The sequence below is a fragment of the Pistacia vera genome, unplaced genomic scaffold, assembly GCF_008641045.1.
Source record: "Pistacia vera cultivar Batoury unplaced genomic scaffold, PisVer_v2 Contig94, whole genome shotgun sequence".
Taxonomy (NCBI): Eukaryota; Viridiplantae; Streptophyta; class Magnoliopsida; order Sapindales; family Anacardiaceae; genus Pistacia; species Pistacia vera.
Genome location: NW_022196823.1, coordinates 662663 through 683956, shown reverse-complemented (window position 1 = coordinate 683956; position 21294 = coordinate 662663). Strand labels below are relative to the sequence as shown.

General features: G+C 34.7%; 3 protein-coding genes across 9 annotated transcripts in view; 2 read left to right on the top strand and 1 right to left on the bottom strand.

Moving 5' to 3' along the window:
- The first annotated feature begins 6905 nt into the window (after positions 1-6905).
- LOC116120598 (ankyrin repeat domain-containing protein 13C) lies at positions 6906-9640 on the top strand. The gene is made up of 2 exons (XM_031406563.1): positions 6906-8360; positions 8886-9640. The coding sequence occupies exons 1-2, from the start codon at positions 6954-6956 to the stop codon at positions 9285-9287; spliced, it is 1809 nt and encodes a 602-aa protein (XP_031262423.1). The 5' UTR covers positions 6906-6953; the 3' UTR covers positions 9288-9640.
- Positions 9641-11340: 1700 nt separating this feature from the next.
- LOC116120527 lies at positions 11341-13099 on the top strand. Of its 3 annotated transcripts, XM_031406482.1 has the most exons (4): positions 11341-11985; positions 12107-12171; positions 12440-12479; positions 12611-13099. In XM_031406482.1, the coding sequence occupies exons 1-4, from the start codon at positions 11878-11880 to the stop codon at positions 12773-12775; spliced, it is 378 nt and encodes a 125-aa protein (XP_031262342.1). In that variant the 5' UTR covers positions 11341-11877; the 3' UTR covers positions 12776-13099. The 3 variants fall into 3 exon arrangements, 1 of the variants encoding a protein (XP_031262342.1); XR_004126569.1 differs by lacking the exon at positions 12107-12171; XR_004126568.1 differs by lacking the exon at positions 12107-12171 and having other exon boundaries at positions 12440-13099.
- Positions 13100-13818: 719 nt separating this feature from the next.
- The window catches only part of LOC116120523 (disease resistance-like protein DSC1), a 52751-nt gene continuing 45275 nt past the window's right edge, over positions 13819-21294 (bottom strand). For 4 of the 5 annotated variants that reach the window (XM_031406475.1, XM_031406476.1, XM_031406474.1 and 1 more), the window contains exons 6-12: positions 19142-20204; positions 18544-18891; positions 17934-18454; positions 17279-17684; positions 16483-17165; positions 16320-16334; positions 13819-14082 (exon numbers count right to left, since the gene is read on the bottom strand). In XM_031406475.1, coding sequence (XP_031262335.1) covers positions 16554-17165; positions 17279-17684; positions 17934-18454; positions 18544-18891; positions 19142-20204 — 2950 coding nt within the window. In that variant the 3' untranslated portion in view covers positions 13819-14082; positions 16320-16334; positions 16483-16553. The remainder of the gene's footprint in view (positions 14083-16319; positions 16335-16482; positions 17166-17278; positions 17685-17933; positions 18455-18543; positions 18892-19141; positions 20205-21294) is intronic. The other variant, XM_031406478.1, reaches the window with a different exon arrangement.

Sequence of the window (21294 nt, the reverse complement as noted above, 5' to 3'; positions counted from 1 at the left end):
AACTAAACACACGTGTAAAATGTTGAGTTGACTCAGAAGGCGTTGAGCTGACTCAAAAGGCACATGCGACTGGGGGTATGATAATGGATAAAAGATAGAGAATGATTTTTAAAGTGGTTCGGATACTTAAACAAGCGACTCCTATGTCCGCTGATATTGTATTAATATACTGAGGTTAGATCGCGTTCAACAAGCTGACTTACAAGCGATTACAAAGAGAAAATAAGTGTGCTATTACAGAGAAAAATTAGCTAATCCCACAAACGGGAGAAGGGCCCTCTATTTATAGTGGGATGAAATCACGTAATGATTACTAAGTCAAGAAGTGGGTTAGATTTCCATCCAAATCCTTCCTTGCGCCCCGTTATTCACCTACCCGAGTGATTTACTCGATTCTCAAAGGGATTGGACACGTGGATCACCTCCAGCCCTTCACCAGCCTGACGCGCACCTACTGCATTGGCAGGAGCATGCCTCTTGCGTCAGTGCGGAACGTGGCTGCGCATGAATGACACTTGGACTTACCTAAGCTCTGACCACTTGTGCTGACAAGTTTCTGAGTCAGCTCTACTTTTCCAGGCATAACAAACACATATGTATTGACTCTACTTGTGGTTAATTTCCGCAGAAACTATAAACAATGAAAATTGTATTTCCAAATGAATAATACAAGAACTACGTACTAAGATTAAAGGCAAAGTCTTGAATCTTATAAATTAAGCAATGAGAAGAAAGCACATGCATTTCAGTGGTGCTTCTGATGTTCCAATCATTGACATCAAACAAATTACTCTTGAGTAAATTCTTGACCATATCTTCACAGCTTCTTGGAAACAAGTAGGAGGGGTTACGAAGAAGTTAGCATTAAGAGATAAGATCACAAAGTTGTTTGTTTAAAAGGGTTTGGTGAGATGAGATGAGTAGATGAATGTTTAATGTAATTTGGTGAAGAGTATGGACCACGGTAGTTTATGATCCATCACGTCATAAATATAATTACGTTTGTTTTGGATACCCAAAGGTCTGACAGTCTTACCAACAACACCAACACCATTACACCAATCACGTTCTCCTCACTAACCTAATAGATACAGTCACTCCACTCGTCTTCCTTATGCACCACAAATTAAGCCTTGTTTTCTCCATCAAATATGTGAGATTTGGGAGACTCAACGACAGGTGCCACATCTTATGAATATAATATAATATAATAGAATTACAAGATTTGGTGGATGGTGTGACTATTTTCTTCACCAAAATAAGAGTCAAAAGAAGGCATTTTCAAATATTTGTATCAATTTCTAAGTAGTTGATATTCGATCTATCTACAGTAGAGAAGGTATGATTTCTTAAATCATAATTCAAGGACTGATATAACCAAGACGAATCTATGTGAATAAGTAATTATTATGTAAAAATATAAAATTGACTCCAAAAAGATAGAACAGATAATTAATCGAATAACAAAAGCATTGGATATGGTGTACACTTTTCTTAGCCTTGACGGATTGTCTGTCTAGGACGATTCATTTGGGGGTTATGCTCCTTGATGAGTGGGCAGCACCCCTTTCATGGTAAGTCCAATGCCTAATTGGATTTAGAATTAATTTACTAATGTTTGGGTTTGGGTCGGGTTAGATTCGGATAAACCCTAATGAGATTTAGTTTCTATTATGTATTTTCTATAATAATGAAAAACCTAAGGTGAGAGAATAGAGAGAAGAGTGAGCTACCAATATTGTTTATCTTTATATTATGCAGTTTTTTGATATTCAATTAAATCTCTCTATTTGACTACTGGACTTAGTTCCTTGAAAAAAAACGAAACTAGGTAAATTATTGTACTATGTTATTATTTTATATTTTTCTTATAACGTGTTTGCTTTCAGTTTCAACAAAAAGACCATTAAACCAGATTATAATTATGAGATTTTCAGTCGTTTCATTCACTAAAAATTACCTCGTCATCACCTTTTGACTCACCAACATTTCTTCTTCAAAACCTCTAACATCCTAGTCACCAATTGTTCGTCGATCGTTGTTCTAATTTCTAAGGTTTGCTATAAATAGTAAAATTGGTAACCCAGCCTTGTGAATGCCTCAAAATTCAAATCCCGATTGAGCTGGTCCAACCAGTCGGATCAGATTTTAAAACACTGATATTTTCTTCACCAGAATAAGAGTCGAAGGAGACAGTTTCAAATATTTGTATAAACGTTGTTAAGAAACAATGAATTCTAAAAAATGAAATTTATAAGTTTTTTTTTTTTTTTTTGAAAAAAAGAAGGTGACTGTGCAATTAGCAATGTGAAAGAAACAAGAGAGAAGAGGGGAGAATGGGCGTATGGTAAAGAGTGAAATCCCGTTAGGTATTGGTCTGGGCTAGGGCAGACATTGTTCCTGTGTTCTTGGTTTGCGTAACAGCGACAGTGATTCCGACAACACTAAATTAAACTCTTATTATTTTATTTTACTTCTTCTTCTTCTTTTCCTATTTCTATCATTCTATGTCCCCACCAGTAATCCCTAACCACACACCAAACTATGCCGTGATTTACAAAATTTAATCACCCACTTCCTTCTCTTCTTACTATAATTAAACAATCGCAAATGATTGCCTTATCTACAAATACGTAGTTTACTTTATTAACTTAAAACTCTTATTTAACAATTAACAATTAAATCAAATTCCTATTGTTCATTTGTAAATTCGATAGTTGTGATCAGGTGAGAATACCTTAAATTATCTAAAAGTTGTATGCTGGAGTCCATCAAATAGCCATTTATTGTATTTGTGACTTGCCTGTTTTATTAGATTTGTATTTTATATTTAATGGATCGAGAGCTAATCAGGAGGAGCGTACAAATTGGTTCGGATACTCCAATCATCAAGAAAAAATATTCACAAAAAATAATTGAAACTGCGGGATAATAAAGCCATAATAAGCAATCTGCAAGCGCAATAAGTTATCAAGAGATTTGTGTATTAATTACTCTTTAGCAGGTACAACAGTACAAGTGGTCTTGTGTTTTGTTCTTGAAAAGAAATCTACTGCTCTTCTACTATATATATAGACAAGGAAGAAGGGAAGAACAATGAAGAAAAGTCCATGCATGGGAGAGCTGATTCTGGACCCTTGCTTAATTGTGACATGTGGGACTTTAGGTAGCTTCCAAGAAATTAATATTAGAGGTGGCATCTGTATATATTAATGCTGTGATGACAACAATTGATTTGCAGGACTTGAATATTAATTCAATGAATACATACCAGTAGGTTGAACTTGTTGAACACTATTCATACTTGATTTTGGCACCAACTAAGCACACGTGTGAAATATTGAGCCGACTCAGAAGGCACACGCAACTGAGGGTATGATAATGGATAAAAGATGGAGAACGATGTTTAAAATGGTTCGGATGCTTAAACAAGCGACTCCTACGTCTACTGATATTGTATTAATATACTAAAGTCATGTCGCGTTCAACGAGCTGACTTACAAGCGATTACAAAGAGAAAATAAGTGTGTTATTACAGATAAAAATTAGCTAATCCCACAAACGGGAGAAGGGCCCTCTATTTATAGTGGGATGAAATCACGTAATGATTACTAAATCAGGAAGTGGGTCAGATTTCCGTCCAAATCCTTCCTTGCGCCCTGTTATTCACCTGCCTGAATGATTTACTCAATTCTCGCAGGGATTGGACACGTGGATCACCTCCAGCCCTTCACCAGCCTGACGCGCACCTACTGTATTGGCAGGAGCAAGCCTCTTGCATTAGCGCGGAACGTGATTGCACCTGAACGGCACCTGGACTTACCTAAGCTCTGACCACTTGCGCTGACAGGTTTATGCGTCAGTCCTACTTTTCCAGGCATAACAAACACATATGTATTGACTCTACTTGTGGTTAATTTCCGCAGAAACTATAAACAATCAAAATTGTATTTCCAAATGAATAATACAATAACTACTAAGATTAAACGCAAAGTCTTGAATCTTATAAATTAAGCAATGAGAAGAAAGCACATGCATTTCAGTGGTGCTTCTGATGTTCCAATCATTGACATCAAACAAATTACTCTTGAGTAAATTCTTGACCATATCTTCACAGCTTCTTGGAAACAAGTAGGAGGGGTTACGAAGAAGTTAGCATTAAGAGATAAGATCACAAAGTTGTTTGTTTAAAAGGGTTTGGTGAGATGAGATGAGTAGATGAATGTTTAATGTAATTTGGTGAAGAGTATGTACCACGGTAGTTTATGATCCATCACGTCATAAATATAATTACGCTTGTTTTGGATATCCACAGGTGTGACAGTCTTACCAACAACACCAACACCATTACACCAATCACGTTCTCCTCACTAACCTAATAGATACAGTCACTCGTCTTCCTTATGCACAACAAATTAAGCCTTGTTTTCTCCATCAAATATGTGAGATTTGGGAGACTCAACGACAGGTGCCAGATCTTATGAATATAATATAATAGAATTACAAGATTTGGTCGATGGTGTGACTATTTTCTTCACCAAAATAAGAGTCAAAAGAAGGCATTTTCAAATGTTTGTATAAACTTCTTAAATCATAATGAATAATACTTTGCGTCAGTATATTAACATTTGTTAAAATCACACATAGTACCCATACTATACGTATAATATCTATACATACTTTAAGTTAGTACGCATAGCATTACCCAATCATAATTTAAGGACTGATATAATTATGACGAATCTAAGTGAAAAGTAATTATTATGTAAAAATATAAAATTGACTCCAAAAAAATAGAATAGATGAATAACAAAGGCGTTGGATATGGTGCATACTTTTCTTAGCCTTGACGGATTATCTGTCCACGATGATTCATTTAGGGGTTCTGCTCTTTGATGATTGGGCAGCGTCCCCTTCATAGTAAGCCCAATGTTTAATTGGGTTTAGGATTAGTTTACTAATGTTTGGGTCTGAGTCAGATTAGATTCAAGTAAGCCCAAATGATGTTTAGTTTCTATTATGTATTTTCTGTAATAGTGAAAAACCTAAGGTGAGAGGATAGAAAGAAGAGTGAGTTGCCAATGTAGTTTATCTTTATATTATGCAGTTTTTTTTATATTCAATTAAATCTCTCTATTTGACTGCTGACTTAGTTCCTTGAAAAAAAAAAAAAAAAAAAAACTAGGTAAATTATTGTGTTATGCTATTATTTTATACTTTTCTTATAACGTGTTTGCTTTCCGTTTCAACAAAAAGACATAATTATGAGATTTTCGATCGTTCCATTCACTGAAAATTACATTCGTCACCATCTTTTGACTCACCAACCTTTCTTCTTTAAAACCCCCAATATCCCAACCACCAATTGTTCGTCGATCGTTGTTATAATTTCTAAGATTTACCATAAACAATAAAATTGATAACCTGGCCTTGTAAATGCCTCAAATCTCCATTTAACTGGTTCAACCAGCCAGATCGGATTTTAAAATACTGATATTTTCTTCACCAGTATAAGAGTCAAAGGAGGCAGTTTCAAATATTTGTATAAACGCTGTGAAGAAACAATGAATTCTAAAAAATGGTGCATCTTCATCCCAAAACATAGATTAAATCGCTGACATTTGTAAGTTTTTTTTTTTTTTTAAAAAAGAAGGTGACTGTGCAATTAGCAATGTGAAAGAAACAAGAGAGAAGAGGGGAGAATGGGCGTATGGTAAAGAGTGAAATCCGTTAGGTATTGGTCTGGGCTAGGGCAGACATTGTTCCTGTGTTCTTGGTTTGCGTAACAGCGACAGTGATTCCGACAACACTAAATCAAACTCCACCATTTTTATTATTTTATTTTACTTCTTCTTCTTCTTTTCCTATTTCTATCATTCTATGTCCCCACCAATAATCCCTAACCACACGCCAAACCATGTCGTGATTTGCAAAATTTAATCACCCACTTCCTTCTCTTCTTACTATAATTAAACAATCCCAAATGATTGCCTTATCTACAAATACGTAGTTTACTTTATTAACTTAAAACTCTTATTTAACAATTAACAATTAAATCAAATTCCTATTGTTCATTTGTAAATTTGATAGTTGTAGTCAGGTAAGAAGACCTTAAATTATCTAAAAAATTTATATTCGAATCCATCAAATAATCATTTATCGTATTTATAACTTGCCTGTTTCATTAAACTTGTATTTTGTATTTAATGGATCAAGAGCTAATCGGGAGGAGCGTACAAATTGGTTTGGATACTCCAATCACCAAGAAAAAATATTCACAAAAAATAATAAGTAATTAAAGAACATGAAAACTTAAAATCTGATGGATCACGTGGAACCCATTTCAGAATTTTAAGTTTCTCATGTTTTGAATACGAAATCTATCAAGAGATGATCAAGAAGATCACTCTAAATAAATATTTTGATTTATATATTAAAAAAAAAAACTTTATATTATTATTTTAGTCTAATTAAAGTGGGCCAATCTAGTGTCTGTGACATCATCTCACAGAGCAGAAGCACAGGACAGAAGGAATCAGGACAGTGAAAATTCAAAATATTTACCATATTAATAATTAAAAAAAAACATAAACATAGCAGACAAAAGCAAACTCAAGTAAAGAGAAAAAGAGAAGTCATACCGAATAGTAGGTACTACTGTACAGAGTTGGAAAGAAAAATATCCGCGGCCTCTCTGCGGTGCAGACTGTACAATGCCTCTCAAGTAATCACAAAAAGCCGTGCCAGATTGTGTGTATCTTCCCCCTTTTCTTTCTTCTCTCAGGTTACACATTCTTCAATAAAAACAAAAATCACGCTCTCTAATTACTAAACTACCCCCGTTTCACCCTCCCCATAAACATTCCTCTCATTTCTGTGCTAGTCAAAAATACAACAAAGAAAATAAAATAAAATAAACACATCTGAAAACTCTTTCGTCTCCTTTTGCTTTCATGGCCAAATCCTCAACGGCCTCGTCTGCTACGACGCCGTTACCGGCTCTTAAGCCTGAAGATTACTCCCACTGTCCAGTTCACTACGCCGTCGTTTTGGGTGATCACACTACCCTTACCCGGGTAATCTCCACCCTCCCTAAACTCTCCGATCCTTCTAAAATTCACACCGAGTCTGACTCTCTCAGTCAAGAACGACTCGCTGACCAAATCTCCTCTGTTCTCGACCGTCGCGACGTTCCTTTGCGGGAAACTCCGCTCCATCTCGCCGTTAGACTTAATGATGCCTTCGCTGCTCGGTCTCTCGCTGCAGCCGGTGCTGACGTGTCTCTCCAAAATGCTGCCGGTTGGAACCCCCTACAAGAGGCGGTTTGCCGTCGTAATTCTGACATTTCGTTGATTCTACTCAAGCTGCATCACCGCTCGGCCTGGGCCAAGTGGCGTCGACGCTTGCCACGTGTCATTTCGGTCTTACGCAGAATGCGTGACTTCTATATGGAAATTTCCTTCCACTTCGAAAGCTCCGTCATTCCGTTCGTCGGGAAAATAGCTCCGTCTGACACTTACAAGATCTGGAAACGCGATGGTAATCTCCGGGCTGATACGTCACTCGCTGGCTTCGACGGCTTGAAAATCCAACGCGCCGATCAAAGCTTTCTCTTCCTTGGAGACGGTGACCAAACACACAACGTTCCTCCCGGTTCCTTGCTGGTTCTCAACCGCGACGACCGCAAAATATTAGACGCTTTCGAAAACGCCGGAGGTCCGATGTCCGAGTCCGACATTGCCGGATTCTGCGCGCAAACTAGCGTGTACCGGCCCGGAATGGACGTCACTAAAGCCGAACTTGTCGGCCGAACCAATTGGAGACGACAAGAGAAGACAGAATCTGTTGGTGAATGGAAAGCCAGAGTATATGAACTACACAACGTCGTTTTCAGTTTCAGGTCACGTAAAGTTGCCGAAAACGATGTCGCTGGAAGCGAACAAGTACTACCACTCGAACTTGACGAAGATGACGATGGATTCTTCGTTGCTGAGAATCCAAGTCTCAATTTCAACGTTGAGAAGAGAAGACACAGTAGTTTTGTGAGGGAGGAAAGAGATTGGGTGACCGTTGGGAGAAAGAGCGTTGATATCATTCCTTCTTCTGCGATGTCTTCGCGACCGATGACTGCGCCGAGGAAGTCGACTTCGGCTGCGGTTAACTTGGCGCCTTTGCCGCCCACGAAGGAGAAAGAGTACGTGAGAAGTTTACGACCGTCGGTTTGGTTAACGGAACAGTTCCCGTTAAAGACGGAGGAGTTACTTCCGTTACTTGATATTTTGGCGAATAAAGTGAAGGCTGTGCGACGGTTGAGAGAACTGCTGACAACTAAGTTCCCGTCGGGCACTTTCCCGGTTAAGGTAAGGGCATTTTTGGAAATTAAGTAAATTTAGTTTAAAATTGTGGGGTTATGTGGGGTCCAGTGTTTTGCTTTGCTTTAATTCTGTTCTTTTGATGCTTTTACTTGATACAAATCTTCTCTGATTAGAGGAGAAGCTTTTGGGTGGGATCTATGTTTGTTTTATGATGTGACGTGGAAGTCTTTGGACGGTGTGATAGGTGTGTGGGACCCAGATGATCTTCCGAGGTTTCTTTTCTTTTGGGGGATGACGAGTGGGTCCTATATGTTACCCCTGTCGTGGGCCAAAGGGGAAAAGAATCATCCTGATTCCGCCACGTCATCAGAGCCTTTTGTCAAACGAAGTGGGACCAGGGGGTGGATAGTTAAATTTTGACAAAATAGGGTAGCGGTTAGCTTTTATTTTTTTTTGACATAGCTTTGAATCTGAACGGATTGATGTAGGAATTGATTTGCCGGCAAAAGTTTGATCAAAGGGTGATTTGATTTGATTTGATTTGATTGTTTGTTTGTTTGTGTGGGTCAGGTGGCGATTCCGGTGGTCCCTACGGTGAGGGTGGTGGTGACGTTTACAAAATTTGTTGAGCTACAATCAACAGAACAATTCTTCACTCCCCTCTCAAGTCCTAGACATTTCCATAGAGGCTCATCCGAGGATGATAAAAAATCAGACACACATTATTCATCATTCCCATCATCATCATGGTCGTTATCGTCTTCTTCATCGTCGTGGCTAAGGAGAAGCAGCAGCCAATCGGCGAGCAAGCAGCAGCAGCAGCGGTGTTCGTCGTCATCAACGGCAGGAGGGGTGCAACAACATTGGGAGACAGACCCTTTTGCAATACCAAGTGGGTATACATGGACAAGCATTGAAGATAAGTCTAGCAACAAAATGAAAAGGTCAAAGTCTACAAGGAAGTCCAAGTAAAAATTTTAGACTAAATCTGTTGTTCAATTGTGCATTGTTCTTCTTGGCTTGGAAAATTTTTAGTGTAGATATTTTACCAAATCTTGTTATTGGCAACAATTAGGAAAAGAGAATTGCGCTCACCATCTGTTTGACTGCAGAAATGTTGCTTACAATTTTGTTTTAATGTAATGGTTAGTTCTTGACTGGGGTGATTGGTTCTTGCAATGTGTGTTGATTGTTGATATGCCGGTGAACAAATTGCAATTTTCAGACTGAAGTTGAGAAGCATTATAGCTTCTTGAGAAGGTAGAATCATCGTCATCATCATCATCGTTGTTAAGAATGGATGAAACGTAACAATTTAGCTTATGGTCGGATGATAAGACTTTAGGTTAGTTTGATTTACTGGATCCATTGGATCGTACGGTGTTCAATGGACCCTGAGAACATTAAATGTGAGAGCATTATGTTATTTAAAGATCAAATGAGTGTTATTCTTTGACCCACCTGTCTTCACAATAATTGTTGAGAATGAAAATGCTTTAATAGCCTGCCAGGCTAATGAGTAAAGAGCATCATTCTTATCTTGCAACATTTAGGCATTTTTACCAATATATGCTAACTTGGATCCCTCTTGCTGGTTTCTCTTTTTGGTCTAAACCAAGGATCCCCACAAGAGCTGAAAAAGCTATTTACCAGGAATCCAATCAATAGCTTTGCATATATATATATATATATACTCTTTCAATAAGTGATGCACAAAAAATTCTTTCAAATATTGTATATATATATTTGAAAGAATTTTTTGTGCATCACTTATTGAAAGAGTCGTAAATACATATAAAGTAATGTTAGGTTCATAATCCAATTTTACAATTTTTTCTCATAACTTTTGATGTGGCAATTCATTATTAGACAGCTCGCAAAATGGGTCTTGCCTGCTTGAATGGGTCTTGTCTGCCAATTTGTGAATTAACCAATAACGAGCTACCACATCAGGGGTTGTGAGAAAATGTTGTGAATTTAGTATTATTCATACATTAAATATATGCTCCCATGAGATAAGAGGAGTGTTAGCGATAATGTTTCAAACGATAGTCAACAACTCTCTTTTGTGACACGTGTGAAAAATAAATTCAATATGTATTTATTTTTATAAAACTTTACACGTATCACGAGAAAAAAACTAATAATTATCGTAAAGGTGATGTCAATTAGTACAAGAAAAAATCCTTGATACAACCAACATTTGAATGATTGAGTGATTCGATATGGACTCTTTGATATATTACTCAAGAGATTATGAATTCGAATCTCACCTCAATTGATAATAGAGTTGCTAATAAAGGTCTCTATTAGAGTTCTTATCTAACCGATTACTTCAGATTCCCCCAAAGGATTAGGGTTGTTAATAGAGGTTTTCACTGAAACTCTTATTCGATATGTAGTTACAAAATATAACAAATTAGGGAGCACGGAGATGTAGTAGGTTTGATTGATCAACATATACACACCAACTTTTTCGCAACTTATCATCATTATCTTATAAATAGGTATGCAAAGTTCCCATTGGTTGCTTCTTGACCACTTTTTTCTTTTTTAAATCCTTCTTCTTTTGTTGTGGCAATACCTGAATAGAATTCATGTCTTTACCTATAACCACTACGTATGCAAATCCAACCAACTCCCAAGACACAAATCAAGGGTTTGCTTAATTTATAATTAGAGTACTTTATTTACAAAGACATTATGCTGAGTGAACTGGATAGGTCTACACAATTAGAATAATAATATATTCAATTTGGATTGAATGATTCTCTTGTATTCACCAACATATCTAAAGGGCAGTTTTATAAAAATAATTGATAGATACCAAACAAAGTTTGCTTCAGAAGATGGTAACAACAAGTGAGTTGGCAAATTCCTTTAAAAAAAAGTTTAGTAAAATGGTGGGTTAAAGACAGCCTATCTACAACTGGTCTTTTCTTTATTAAAAGCTTTTATCAAAACTTATTATAGGTCCTTGAGAACTCTATCATTTTTCCTCCAAACTTCTCTATCATATCTTTCTTATCCAGTTTTGTATATTATTTCTTATTGTTCAGTTTTGTAATATTATCTCTTACTATTTGATTTCTTATTGTTTATTTTTAAATTGGTCAATGAAATTTTGATTGTTGAATTATGATTGTAACGTCATTTATGCAAGTTGAAATGGTTGTTGCTGTTGGGACTTGAGTGGAGTTTTATTGTATGAGTGACAGTGGAGTTCAATTTAGGAGTGTTTTGGTGTTGCTGTTGGTCTTTTACTCTTTTCTGGAGTTCATATGCGTCTTTTTTTGTCAAGGACATGATAAGTTTCTTTGCATATTCTTTATTTTGTTCACTGTCTTAAATTGTTAACAAATTCAAAGAGGTTAGACGAAGGAGAATGCATTAGTTGACAAAAGAATCCAAATATAGAAATCATTCATACCAATGTGGGAAGGAACACACTTTACTGCTTGAATGGTTTACAATTAAGACTTGACTGTCTGGCTAATGTTATATTTATGTGTATTTATTTGAGTTCTATTTCTCTCTGCAATAGTTGATAAAGAAGTATCAAATGACTCGAAAATGGGATGAAAAGCTTGGTTTTGAAGAAGATAAGGGCAGTGAAGAGAACCACAACCAGAACAACACCAACAACGTTGAGAACAACAATGCAACTATGGTATATTTTTTATTGTTTAAATTCTTATTGTTAGTCTCTCTCGTGAAATATAACACACCATTTAGTTTATTGGGTTGCTAATGTTTTGTTTTGTTTGTTGGAATGTTCTGTAAATATTAAGGTTCACGAAACAAGGTCGCACTCTCATGCATCTGCTGATGAAGAGAAAGTGATGACAAGGAAGCAGTAATTTGCTATTATAACTGAATTGTGTGGTTTATATGATTTGTTTTTATGACTAACACTATTACACAAATCAAGGGTCAAGCATCTAGCATGTCCGCTCTGATTTCTTTGTAACCATTGGCTACTCCGGAACATCTCAATAGCATTTTTTTGCAATGGATTCTTTAAAAAAATATTAGTTAAATTATGTGTTATGTTTTAGTCTTTACAGACTAAGGTCATTGTTAGGACTATTGAAGTATTTACCATTTAAAGTTCTTCTTTACAGGTTCCAGCATTGGATCACAATAGCAAAATTATTGGAGAGAGTATTGACTTGATTGAATATGCATTCTTTCTTAAAATATTTTTATAAGATGTGCATATTTCATTGCTGCTCTTAATAGAAACTTTAGTATCTCTTAACTTCAGCTGAAGTAATGTTATGAAAATATTGTAGGATGCTGACAAAAAGAAGTTTATTGAAGAATTGTTGTCCTACACTGATACATTCAACAGGGATGTATATACTTTTATTCAAAGGAGACCCTGTAAAACAAGCTGGTATGTGTTGAAAGGTGTTGTATTTCCATGGTTAGCGGTTTTTGTATATAAACTGAACTAAAAAATTTAGTTGGGGTTGGTGATCTAGAATTTTCAAGAGATTAAATGTAACTTTAATCTGATTCTTTAACAATAGTTGTTGCGGGTTTTGTTTAGATGTGGGGATTGGTTTTGGTGGGTAGGGTAGATCTTTTTAATTGGGGTTGGTGATCTAGAATTTGAGTGTTATGTGAAATTTTAGGTTTTGATCTTTGAGATGGGTGATATTGTTGGAAATTTTGATGTGGGTTTTTCTGAAATGTAGTGAGAGAAGAATTGTGTGATTTGTTAAGAGTTTGATGAATTCATTGCTTCAAGAAAGAATGTAAAGAGAGGGAATGAAAGAATGAAGATTCATTTGGATCTAATATTTTATTTATAAAATATGATAAAATTAATATTACTTCATTTTGTACATAATATTTCTTTACAACAACAATAAACATATACTATTTATTTCGTATATAATATTCTTTTTATTAATTTCTTTAATTATTAATTCAATATAAAAGAAACTTCAATATAAAAAATATATATATTTAAAACCACAAATAATAATAATAATGTAAAAAATATATAATAACTGCCCAATACACGAGCTTTAAATCTAGTTAATAATGGAACAGATTCGGGTATTCATAAAAAATGCAGTATTACAAAAGTTGTTCATATTCAAATTTGATTTTCCGATATTTAAATTAATTGAAACATTGTTTTAAAAAAATAAAAAATAATATATGTTGCTATATTACTGTTGCCAAAATGAAATTGAATAATATTATTGTTTGACGAGTCAGATCAAGACCTAGGGCCTTCTCTAGGCTGAGTTACCAATTTCAACTGTTCTCAAAATTCCTAACCTATTTATCGGCAAACAAGGAGCTATGAATTGCTAGGGTTAGAGAGGTTTTGTAGAGTGGATGTCAATGGTTCAATGAGTGGTGTCAAATTGAATTTTAAACGCCAAAATCAGCTAAAATTTGGCTGAAAAGATCAAGGTACACATGAGTCACACATGTGTTTAGTTGGTGTAAAATCCGCATCAACAAAATTGATGTCATAATATTTGAAAATAAACCCATTTCCATTATGTTATCTCAACTAATCATTATACCATAAAATCACTCTTTAAATTAAGACAAATTCAACACAAGCAATAACAGAATTCAACACAAGCAATAACAGAATTCAACACAAACCAATAGCAAATTGCAATAGCTATGATCAGTCGATTGACGATGAAGGCAAAAGAGCAATAGAGAGTCGAAGACCAAGAACCACGATGAAGATGAACGCAACAAAAACCTTGAGCCTGATTTGCCTTCAAACCCNTAACTTCAGCTGAAGTAATGTTATGAAAATATTGTAGGATGCTGACAAAAAGAAGTTTATTGAAGAATTGTTGTCCTACACTGATACATTCAACAGGGATGTATATACTTCATTCAAAGGAGACCCTGCAAAACAAGCTGGTATGTGTTGAAAGGTGTTGTATTTCCATGGTTAGGGGTTTTTGTGTATAAACTGAACTAAAAAATTTAGTTGGGGTTGGTGATCTAGAATTTTCAAGAGATTAAATGTAACTTTAATCTGATTCTTTAACAATAGTTGTTGCGAGTTTTGTTTGGATTTGGGGATTGGTTTTGGTGGGTATGGTAGATCTTTTTAATTGGGGTTGGTGATCTAGAATTTGAGTGTAATGTGAAATTTTAGGCTTTGATCTTTGAGATGGGTGATATTGTTGGAAATTTTGATGTGGGTTTGGCTGAAATGTAGTGAGAGAAGAATTGTGTGATTTGTTAAGAGTTTGATGAATTCATTGCTTCAAGAAAGAATGTAAAGAGAGGAAATGAAAGAATGAAGATTCATTTGGATCTAATATTTTATTTACAAAATATGATAAAATTAATATTACTTCATTTTGTATATAATATTTCTTTACAACAACAATAAATATATACTATTTATTTCCTATATAATATTCTTTTTATTGATTTCTTTAATTATCAATTCAATATAAAATAAACTTCAATATAAAAAATATATATATTTAAAACCACAAATAATCATAATAATGTAAAAAATATATAATAACTGCGCAATACACGAGCTTTAAATCTAGTTAATAATGGAACCGATTCAGGTATTCATAAAAAAATGCAGTATTACAAAAGTTGTTTATATTCAAATTTGATATTCCGATATTTAAATTAATTGAAACATTGTTTTAAAAAAATTAAAAATAATATATGTTAGCATATTACTATTGCCAAAACGAAATTGAATAATATTATTGTTTAACCAGTCAGATCAGACCCAAGGCCTTCTCTAGGTTGAGTTACCACTTTCAACTGTTCTCAAAATCCCTAACCTATTTATCGGCAAACAAGGGGCTACCAATTGTTAAGGTTGGAGGGGTTTTGTAGAGGGGAGGTCAATGGTTCAATGGGTGGTGTCAAATTGAATTTTGAACGCCAACATCAGATGAAATTTGGTTGAAAAGATCAAGGTACACGTGAGTTGCAGCTGATGAGCGAGACGTTACCCAAGCGTCGAGGTCAGATGGGTTTTGTAGAGTGGAAGCCGATGGTTCAAGTGGTGGTGTCAGATTAAATTTTGGCCGTCGGAACCAATCAAAATTTTGCCAAAAAAATAAAGGTATACACAAATCACGGCCGAAAAACAGGGGGCTACTAAGTGTCAATGTTAAAGAGGTTTTATAGAATAGAGGCCGCTAGTTCAGGTGGTGGTGTTGAATTGAATTTTTATCGTTTGAATTTGGTCGGAAAAGTGAAAACCTAACTGTTGCAGAGGTATGTTTGCTAGATTTCAAACTTACACGGACTGCTACGTATTTTTCAAGGGTGTGTTTGCTAGATTTTAAACTTGCTGCAAGTACCCGACCCCTTAGCTGGGTTACCTCGGGTTGGGTTTCAGAACATTTAACATCAACAATATAATTTTAAATGCATGGTATTATTATTATTATTTGGTTTCATAACTCATTCACATTCAAGTTTTATATAGAGCATTTGACAATAATTAAAAAAACAAATCACAATATTTATATTAATAAAAATGCTTAATTTGAATTTTTAAAAATAAATTTGAAATTTTTGATTTGATTAAGATAGAAACATGAATTATACGTCATTGATATATATATCTGAAAAAGATTCATCAAGATTTCAATTGCAATATGAATTAAATAAAATTACATAAAGCATCTTAAATATACAGGCTTATGACTATAAAAAAAGAAAAACACAATGACTATAATCATCAAAATAATAAAATCAATACTCATAACAACAGGAAACATTATTGATTGATTAATTAAGTTCCAGTATGAATTTAATTCTCCTATTTTAATCCCAATCACCAATTTGAGTTTTACTTGAGAAATAAAACTAGAAAACTGGAAGGTGAATCCTTATCCATCATATGAACGTATGTTTTAGACCCAAAAGAAAATCATTCAAAATGACTGTAAGCATGAAAACAATAACAAAATGGCTGTTCACCATTTAAGAGACAGATTTAAATGGGAGAATCGTTAAGCAAACCCCGCACATTGTCACCTCCAAAATAAAATACAATGGTATATATATATATAGTAGACTTAGCTTTATAATATCGTATCAAAGTATAATTTAATGAATGTAGACTGAAAAGGTTAAGCTAATAGAATTTAAATAACAAAATGGTCCAGAAGAAATGAGTAATTACCGTATATACACGAAGTGATATATGAAACCATACAAAGTATGATTCTCCCAAGGAAACAACCCAAGATCGATCTACAACAAAACTCCCTTCAACTTCTTAAAGGGTGGTTCTTCTTCATCATCACCATCATTATCATCCCGCATCTTTTCTTCTTCTTCATCTTCATCATCACCATCATCATCATCCCGCATCTTTTCTTCTTCTTCATCATCACCATCATTATCATCCCACATTACATTATGGAACAATAAATAAAAACCACACTTTTTCACCTCACAACTGTCTATCCGTTTACCATTTAAATCCTCGACATAAAATTGGATGCTCACTTCATAATCGTCATTGTATCGACTATCACATAAATCAAAGTTACACATGTGAAGATCATATCCCAGGAAGGTGTGCTCTGAGTCAATACAGTTGGGTGGGATACCATAGTAAAGTACCACCGCACCATCTCTATTCCCGAGCTTGCATTCACAACGGACTACCAAGCCGTGGCCATCATCTTGATAGTTTCGGAACTCTACAACAGCACACACAGCAAAACTAACTGATCCTGTATAACGCTTACCTGATGTTTGAATTGCACTGACAGAAGCTCCAATAATTTGAAAGGTAAACCACTCTGGAATTTGATTTCCAGGGAAACAGATATAAGCACTAGGTCTTGGCCTCCGACGCTGTATCAAGAAAAATATCGTTTGTTACAGTTATTGTGTGAAGCTTTAAAATCAGACTTATTTATAAAGAAAAGATCATTAAATGAATTAAGTGAGTGATTGAGAGATCTTACACGTAATAGGTTCCAAACATTCAGTAGCACTTCTATCACATAGTCTAGCAGTTCATTTTGTTCTAGTTTGAAACAATTGATGAAGCTAGCTTTTTCAAAAACAGCAGTTAGTAATGATCCTTCTAGTGATGTACAACCGTTTGCATTTACATATTGTAAACAATTCGAAACCACTGGTAAGAATTGAAGCCTCTGACAATAGCTCAAGTCAAGATAACATAACTTCGGAAGTTGTAAGACGGTTGGTGGAATGCTTTCAAAATTGTTTCTGCCCAGAAATAAACTCTCAAGTGATGACAAGTTTCTCAAACTTCTAGGTAACTTCACAATACCACAATCAGTCAGATTTAGTTCCTTCAAAAACTGCAAAGATGCAATGGATGATGGTACTTCTCTTTGAGCAAGCCTCCCTGCTTTCTCCAAAGATGCACTGGATGATGGTACTTCTCTTTGAGCAAGCCTCCCTGCTTTCTGCGAAGATGCAATGGATGATGGTAATTCTCTTTGAGCAAGCGCCTCTGCTTTCTGAAAAAATGCAATGGGTGATGGTACTTCTCTTTGAGCAAGCCTCTCTGCTTTCAGCAAATATTTAATGGATGATGGTACTTCCACTACTACTTCCTCTACTTCTTCCACTACTTCTCTTTGAGCAAGCCTCTCTGCTTTAAGCACCTTTAAAGCTTTTAAATCTCCTAAACTATTTGGCAACCGATCAAGTTTTGAACACCCAGAGAGATTAAGATGTTCAAGGGACTTCATCAGACATAAATTGCTTGGGAGACTCTCAAGTCTTGAACAGTCTTCAAAATTCAGTGTCAATAATCTAGATGGATTTTCGATCCAGGGAAGCAATTCTTTTATTGCAGTTCCATCTAAAAATAGCTCTTCTATATTAGATGATATAATTGGAAACTTCTTGAGATTTGAGCAAGAAGAAAGAATAACTTTTCTAAGAAACTTTGAGTCGATGCTGGTTGGAAGACTACTTAGCCTTTTGCACTGCCTTAGGTTTAAGATAACAAGTTTATCGAGACAATTAATAGATGATGAAATCTCAAGCAAACTTGTACAGCCTTCTAAAATCAAGCTCTCTAGATTTGGGGTGAGCAAGAAATTTGGACTTTTCTGTAGACGTTTGGAGTAACTGAGGTCGATAGTTTTTAAATTAAAAAGAATCTGTAATGTGAAAATGACCAATACAAATTAGCATATCTGATATTCAATAATCTGAAAAAGACAATGCACGAATAAATATTAGTATATACCTGGTCACCAGTCCAAAGTTGTTGAATATCACTGTAAGGCATATCAAGTGCAACAAGATTCTGTAAACAAAAGTCTGATGGCAATGATTCCAATGGAAACCCATGCCAACATAGGTAACTTAGCTCACTGAAAAGAAATTCAAGGTCTTTGGTAGCACACAGCTTATTAATACTCCTCAATTCAAGGTCTTTAGTAGCACACAGCTCATTAATACTCCTCAATCCACAATGTGAGTCATATATTTTCAAGAATCTCAAGTTAGACATCTCTGCGAAAGCATGAGGATTTAAAACTATATGTGTTATTTTGGACATGTCCAAGCATATGCCTTCAAGTGCTTCACTCCCCTACCAATGAAAAAAGATAATCAGGTAGCGTCAAATATTTAAAAGCCTACATAAAGATTTCAATGCTGAAAATCTCAAAACATTATTTTCCTTTTTCAATCGTCTTTTCATGATAATTTAAAATAGCACGTCTGTTAAGCCCACCCAAACACATTATTATCAAAATTATTGCACAAGGAAAAGTGGAACTAACACAAGTTTATGTTTCACTAGATCCATATGTAATAAAATTAAAGCCTTTGGTTCTTACCATATTATTTTTCAACACATGATAGATGTCTGCATGATACCACAAACGGCTACGCTTGCTAGGATCTCTACTGTTTTCTTCTTGGACAATTTTGCAACCCATTTCTTGAAGCAAAGCATTCATTATTATTCTGTTGTTTGAAACAGTGATCAGACACCTATCAATGAGAACACTCATTCCAATTTCTGCGTAGAAACCACTAACATTCAAAAATTTTATTACAAAATCTCTACACTCCCAATTAAGAAAACATGCAATATCTAGAAATATATTCTTCTCATAATCATCTAGCTCCTTATAACTTACTTCTAACACCATTTGGATATCTTTACAAGGATTTCCTTTTAGATTACTTATTGCACTTTCCCATTCACTTTTAGTCTTCTCGCGTAAAAAGGAACCCAATACCTTAAGAGCTAACGGAACACCTTTAGCATATTCTACTACACTTTTTGACAAATCATCATAATTAGAGGGAGGATGATTTTGTTGAAAGGCATACCAACTAAAAAGTTGGAGAGCTTCAAGATGAAATAATGCATCAACCCTGTATATAAGATCATCATCTACTCCACAATTTTTCAACACTTGTCTATCTCTTGTTGTTATAATGATTCGACTTCCTAGACCCAAACAATGAAGATCTCTAATTAAAAATTTTATTTGTTCTGATGAAGTCACATCATCTAAAACAATGAGAACCCTTTTATAAGCTCCAAAACTTAGTTTTGTGAAGATGTTTCCAAGAGCAGAAGGTCCATCCTTTAATATGGCAGTAAAAAGCTCTTGACGCAAGAGAGTTAGTCTTTTAAGACTTTTGGATTCTTCACTAACATTTAAAGCAAAGTAAGAACCTTCAAACTGAATTTCAATTTCATCAAATAAAGCTTTGGTGATGGTTGTCTTGCCTATACCACTTATTCCCAAAATTCCGACAATGCGAACATCTTTTGAGCTAGTGTGTAGTAGAGATCCAATTTTCTTGATTCTTGATTGTACTCCAACCAAGTTCAATATCTTCAAAACGCGTTTCACAATAGCCTCTACAAGATCAGATTCGCACCTAAAAAATAAATAAATAATTTATCTATCAAAGTGTAAATAAGTCATAAAAAGACAAAACCTAATTTTATTTCCAAAAGTTGTCAAATGAATATGATACTAATAATTAATCATGAAAATAGGCCACTTTCTCCATCCTTTAAAGCGAGGCATATCTCCCAACTAAATGGCTCTTCTATATTATTTAGTTTGTATAATTAGAAAACTGATACATGTTCTTACTAGAAAATAAATGCATAAAAATTTAGATTTATTCAAATGTAACCTATCCTTTACATATAATATTTAGCTTGAAATATATCATATCTCAATGCTCAAAATAGTAAAAGAAAAATGCATATTAAAACAATGAGATTGATGAATTTCAATACTCAAGCGTGATAAAAATAAAAGGGAGTACATAGATTGCCCTTCAGGTTTCAGGATTTATCACTCGCATGACAATTTTCACACTTTTTATCAAATGCACCCCCAAAGTTTGAAAACCGTATCACTCATACCCCTTTTGCCTTATTAAATGGACCCTTAAAGTTTTAAAATCGTATCACTAATACCCTTTTGCCCTAAGTTTGTTACATTGCCGTTATGTTTACATGAGCAAATTACCCTATTACACCTCTTATTCAATTTTTCAGGAAAAATAAATTGCTTAGGAATTAATCAATTTAATCTTCCTAAAAAACTAATACAAATGTACTCTAAACATGTCACATATGGACATTTCTTAAAAAATTATTGAAACACTTTCTTATAAAACTAAAGTTAGAATTTTACCCCTGTCACTAACAGCAAGATAACAAAGTTCGATCAAAGAGATATATGTGATACAGTTTTCAAACTTTCAAGGATTCATTTGATAATAAGTGTGGAACTTGTTATGCGAATTATGAATTTGGTAATCATAAGGGTAGTCAATGAGATTCTACCAAAAATAAAAAATACTACTTAATTGAAGAAATAAAAAAAAATGACCAACCATCAAATGACGTGGCATTTAAGAACTTTAAATTTTAACTATTTTTACTTAAGTGTTGTTATGAATATCTGGACTACTTCAATGAATGTATCAGTCATGATCATGGCAAAATGTT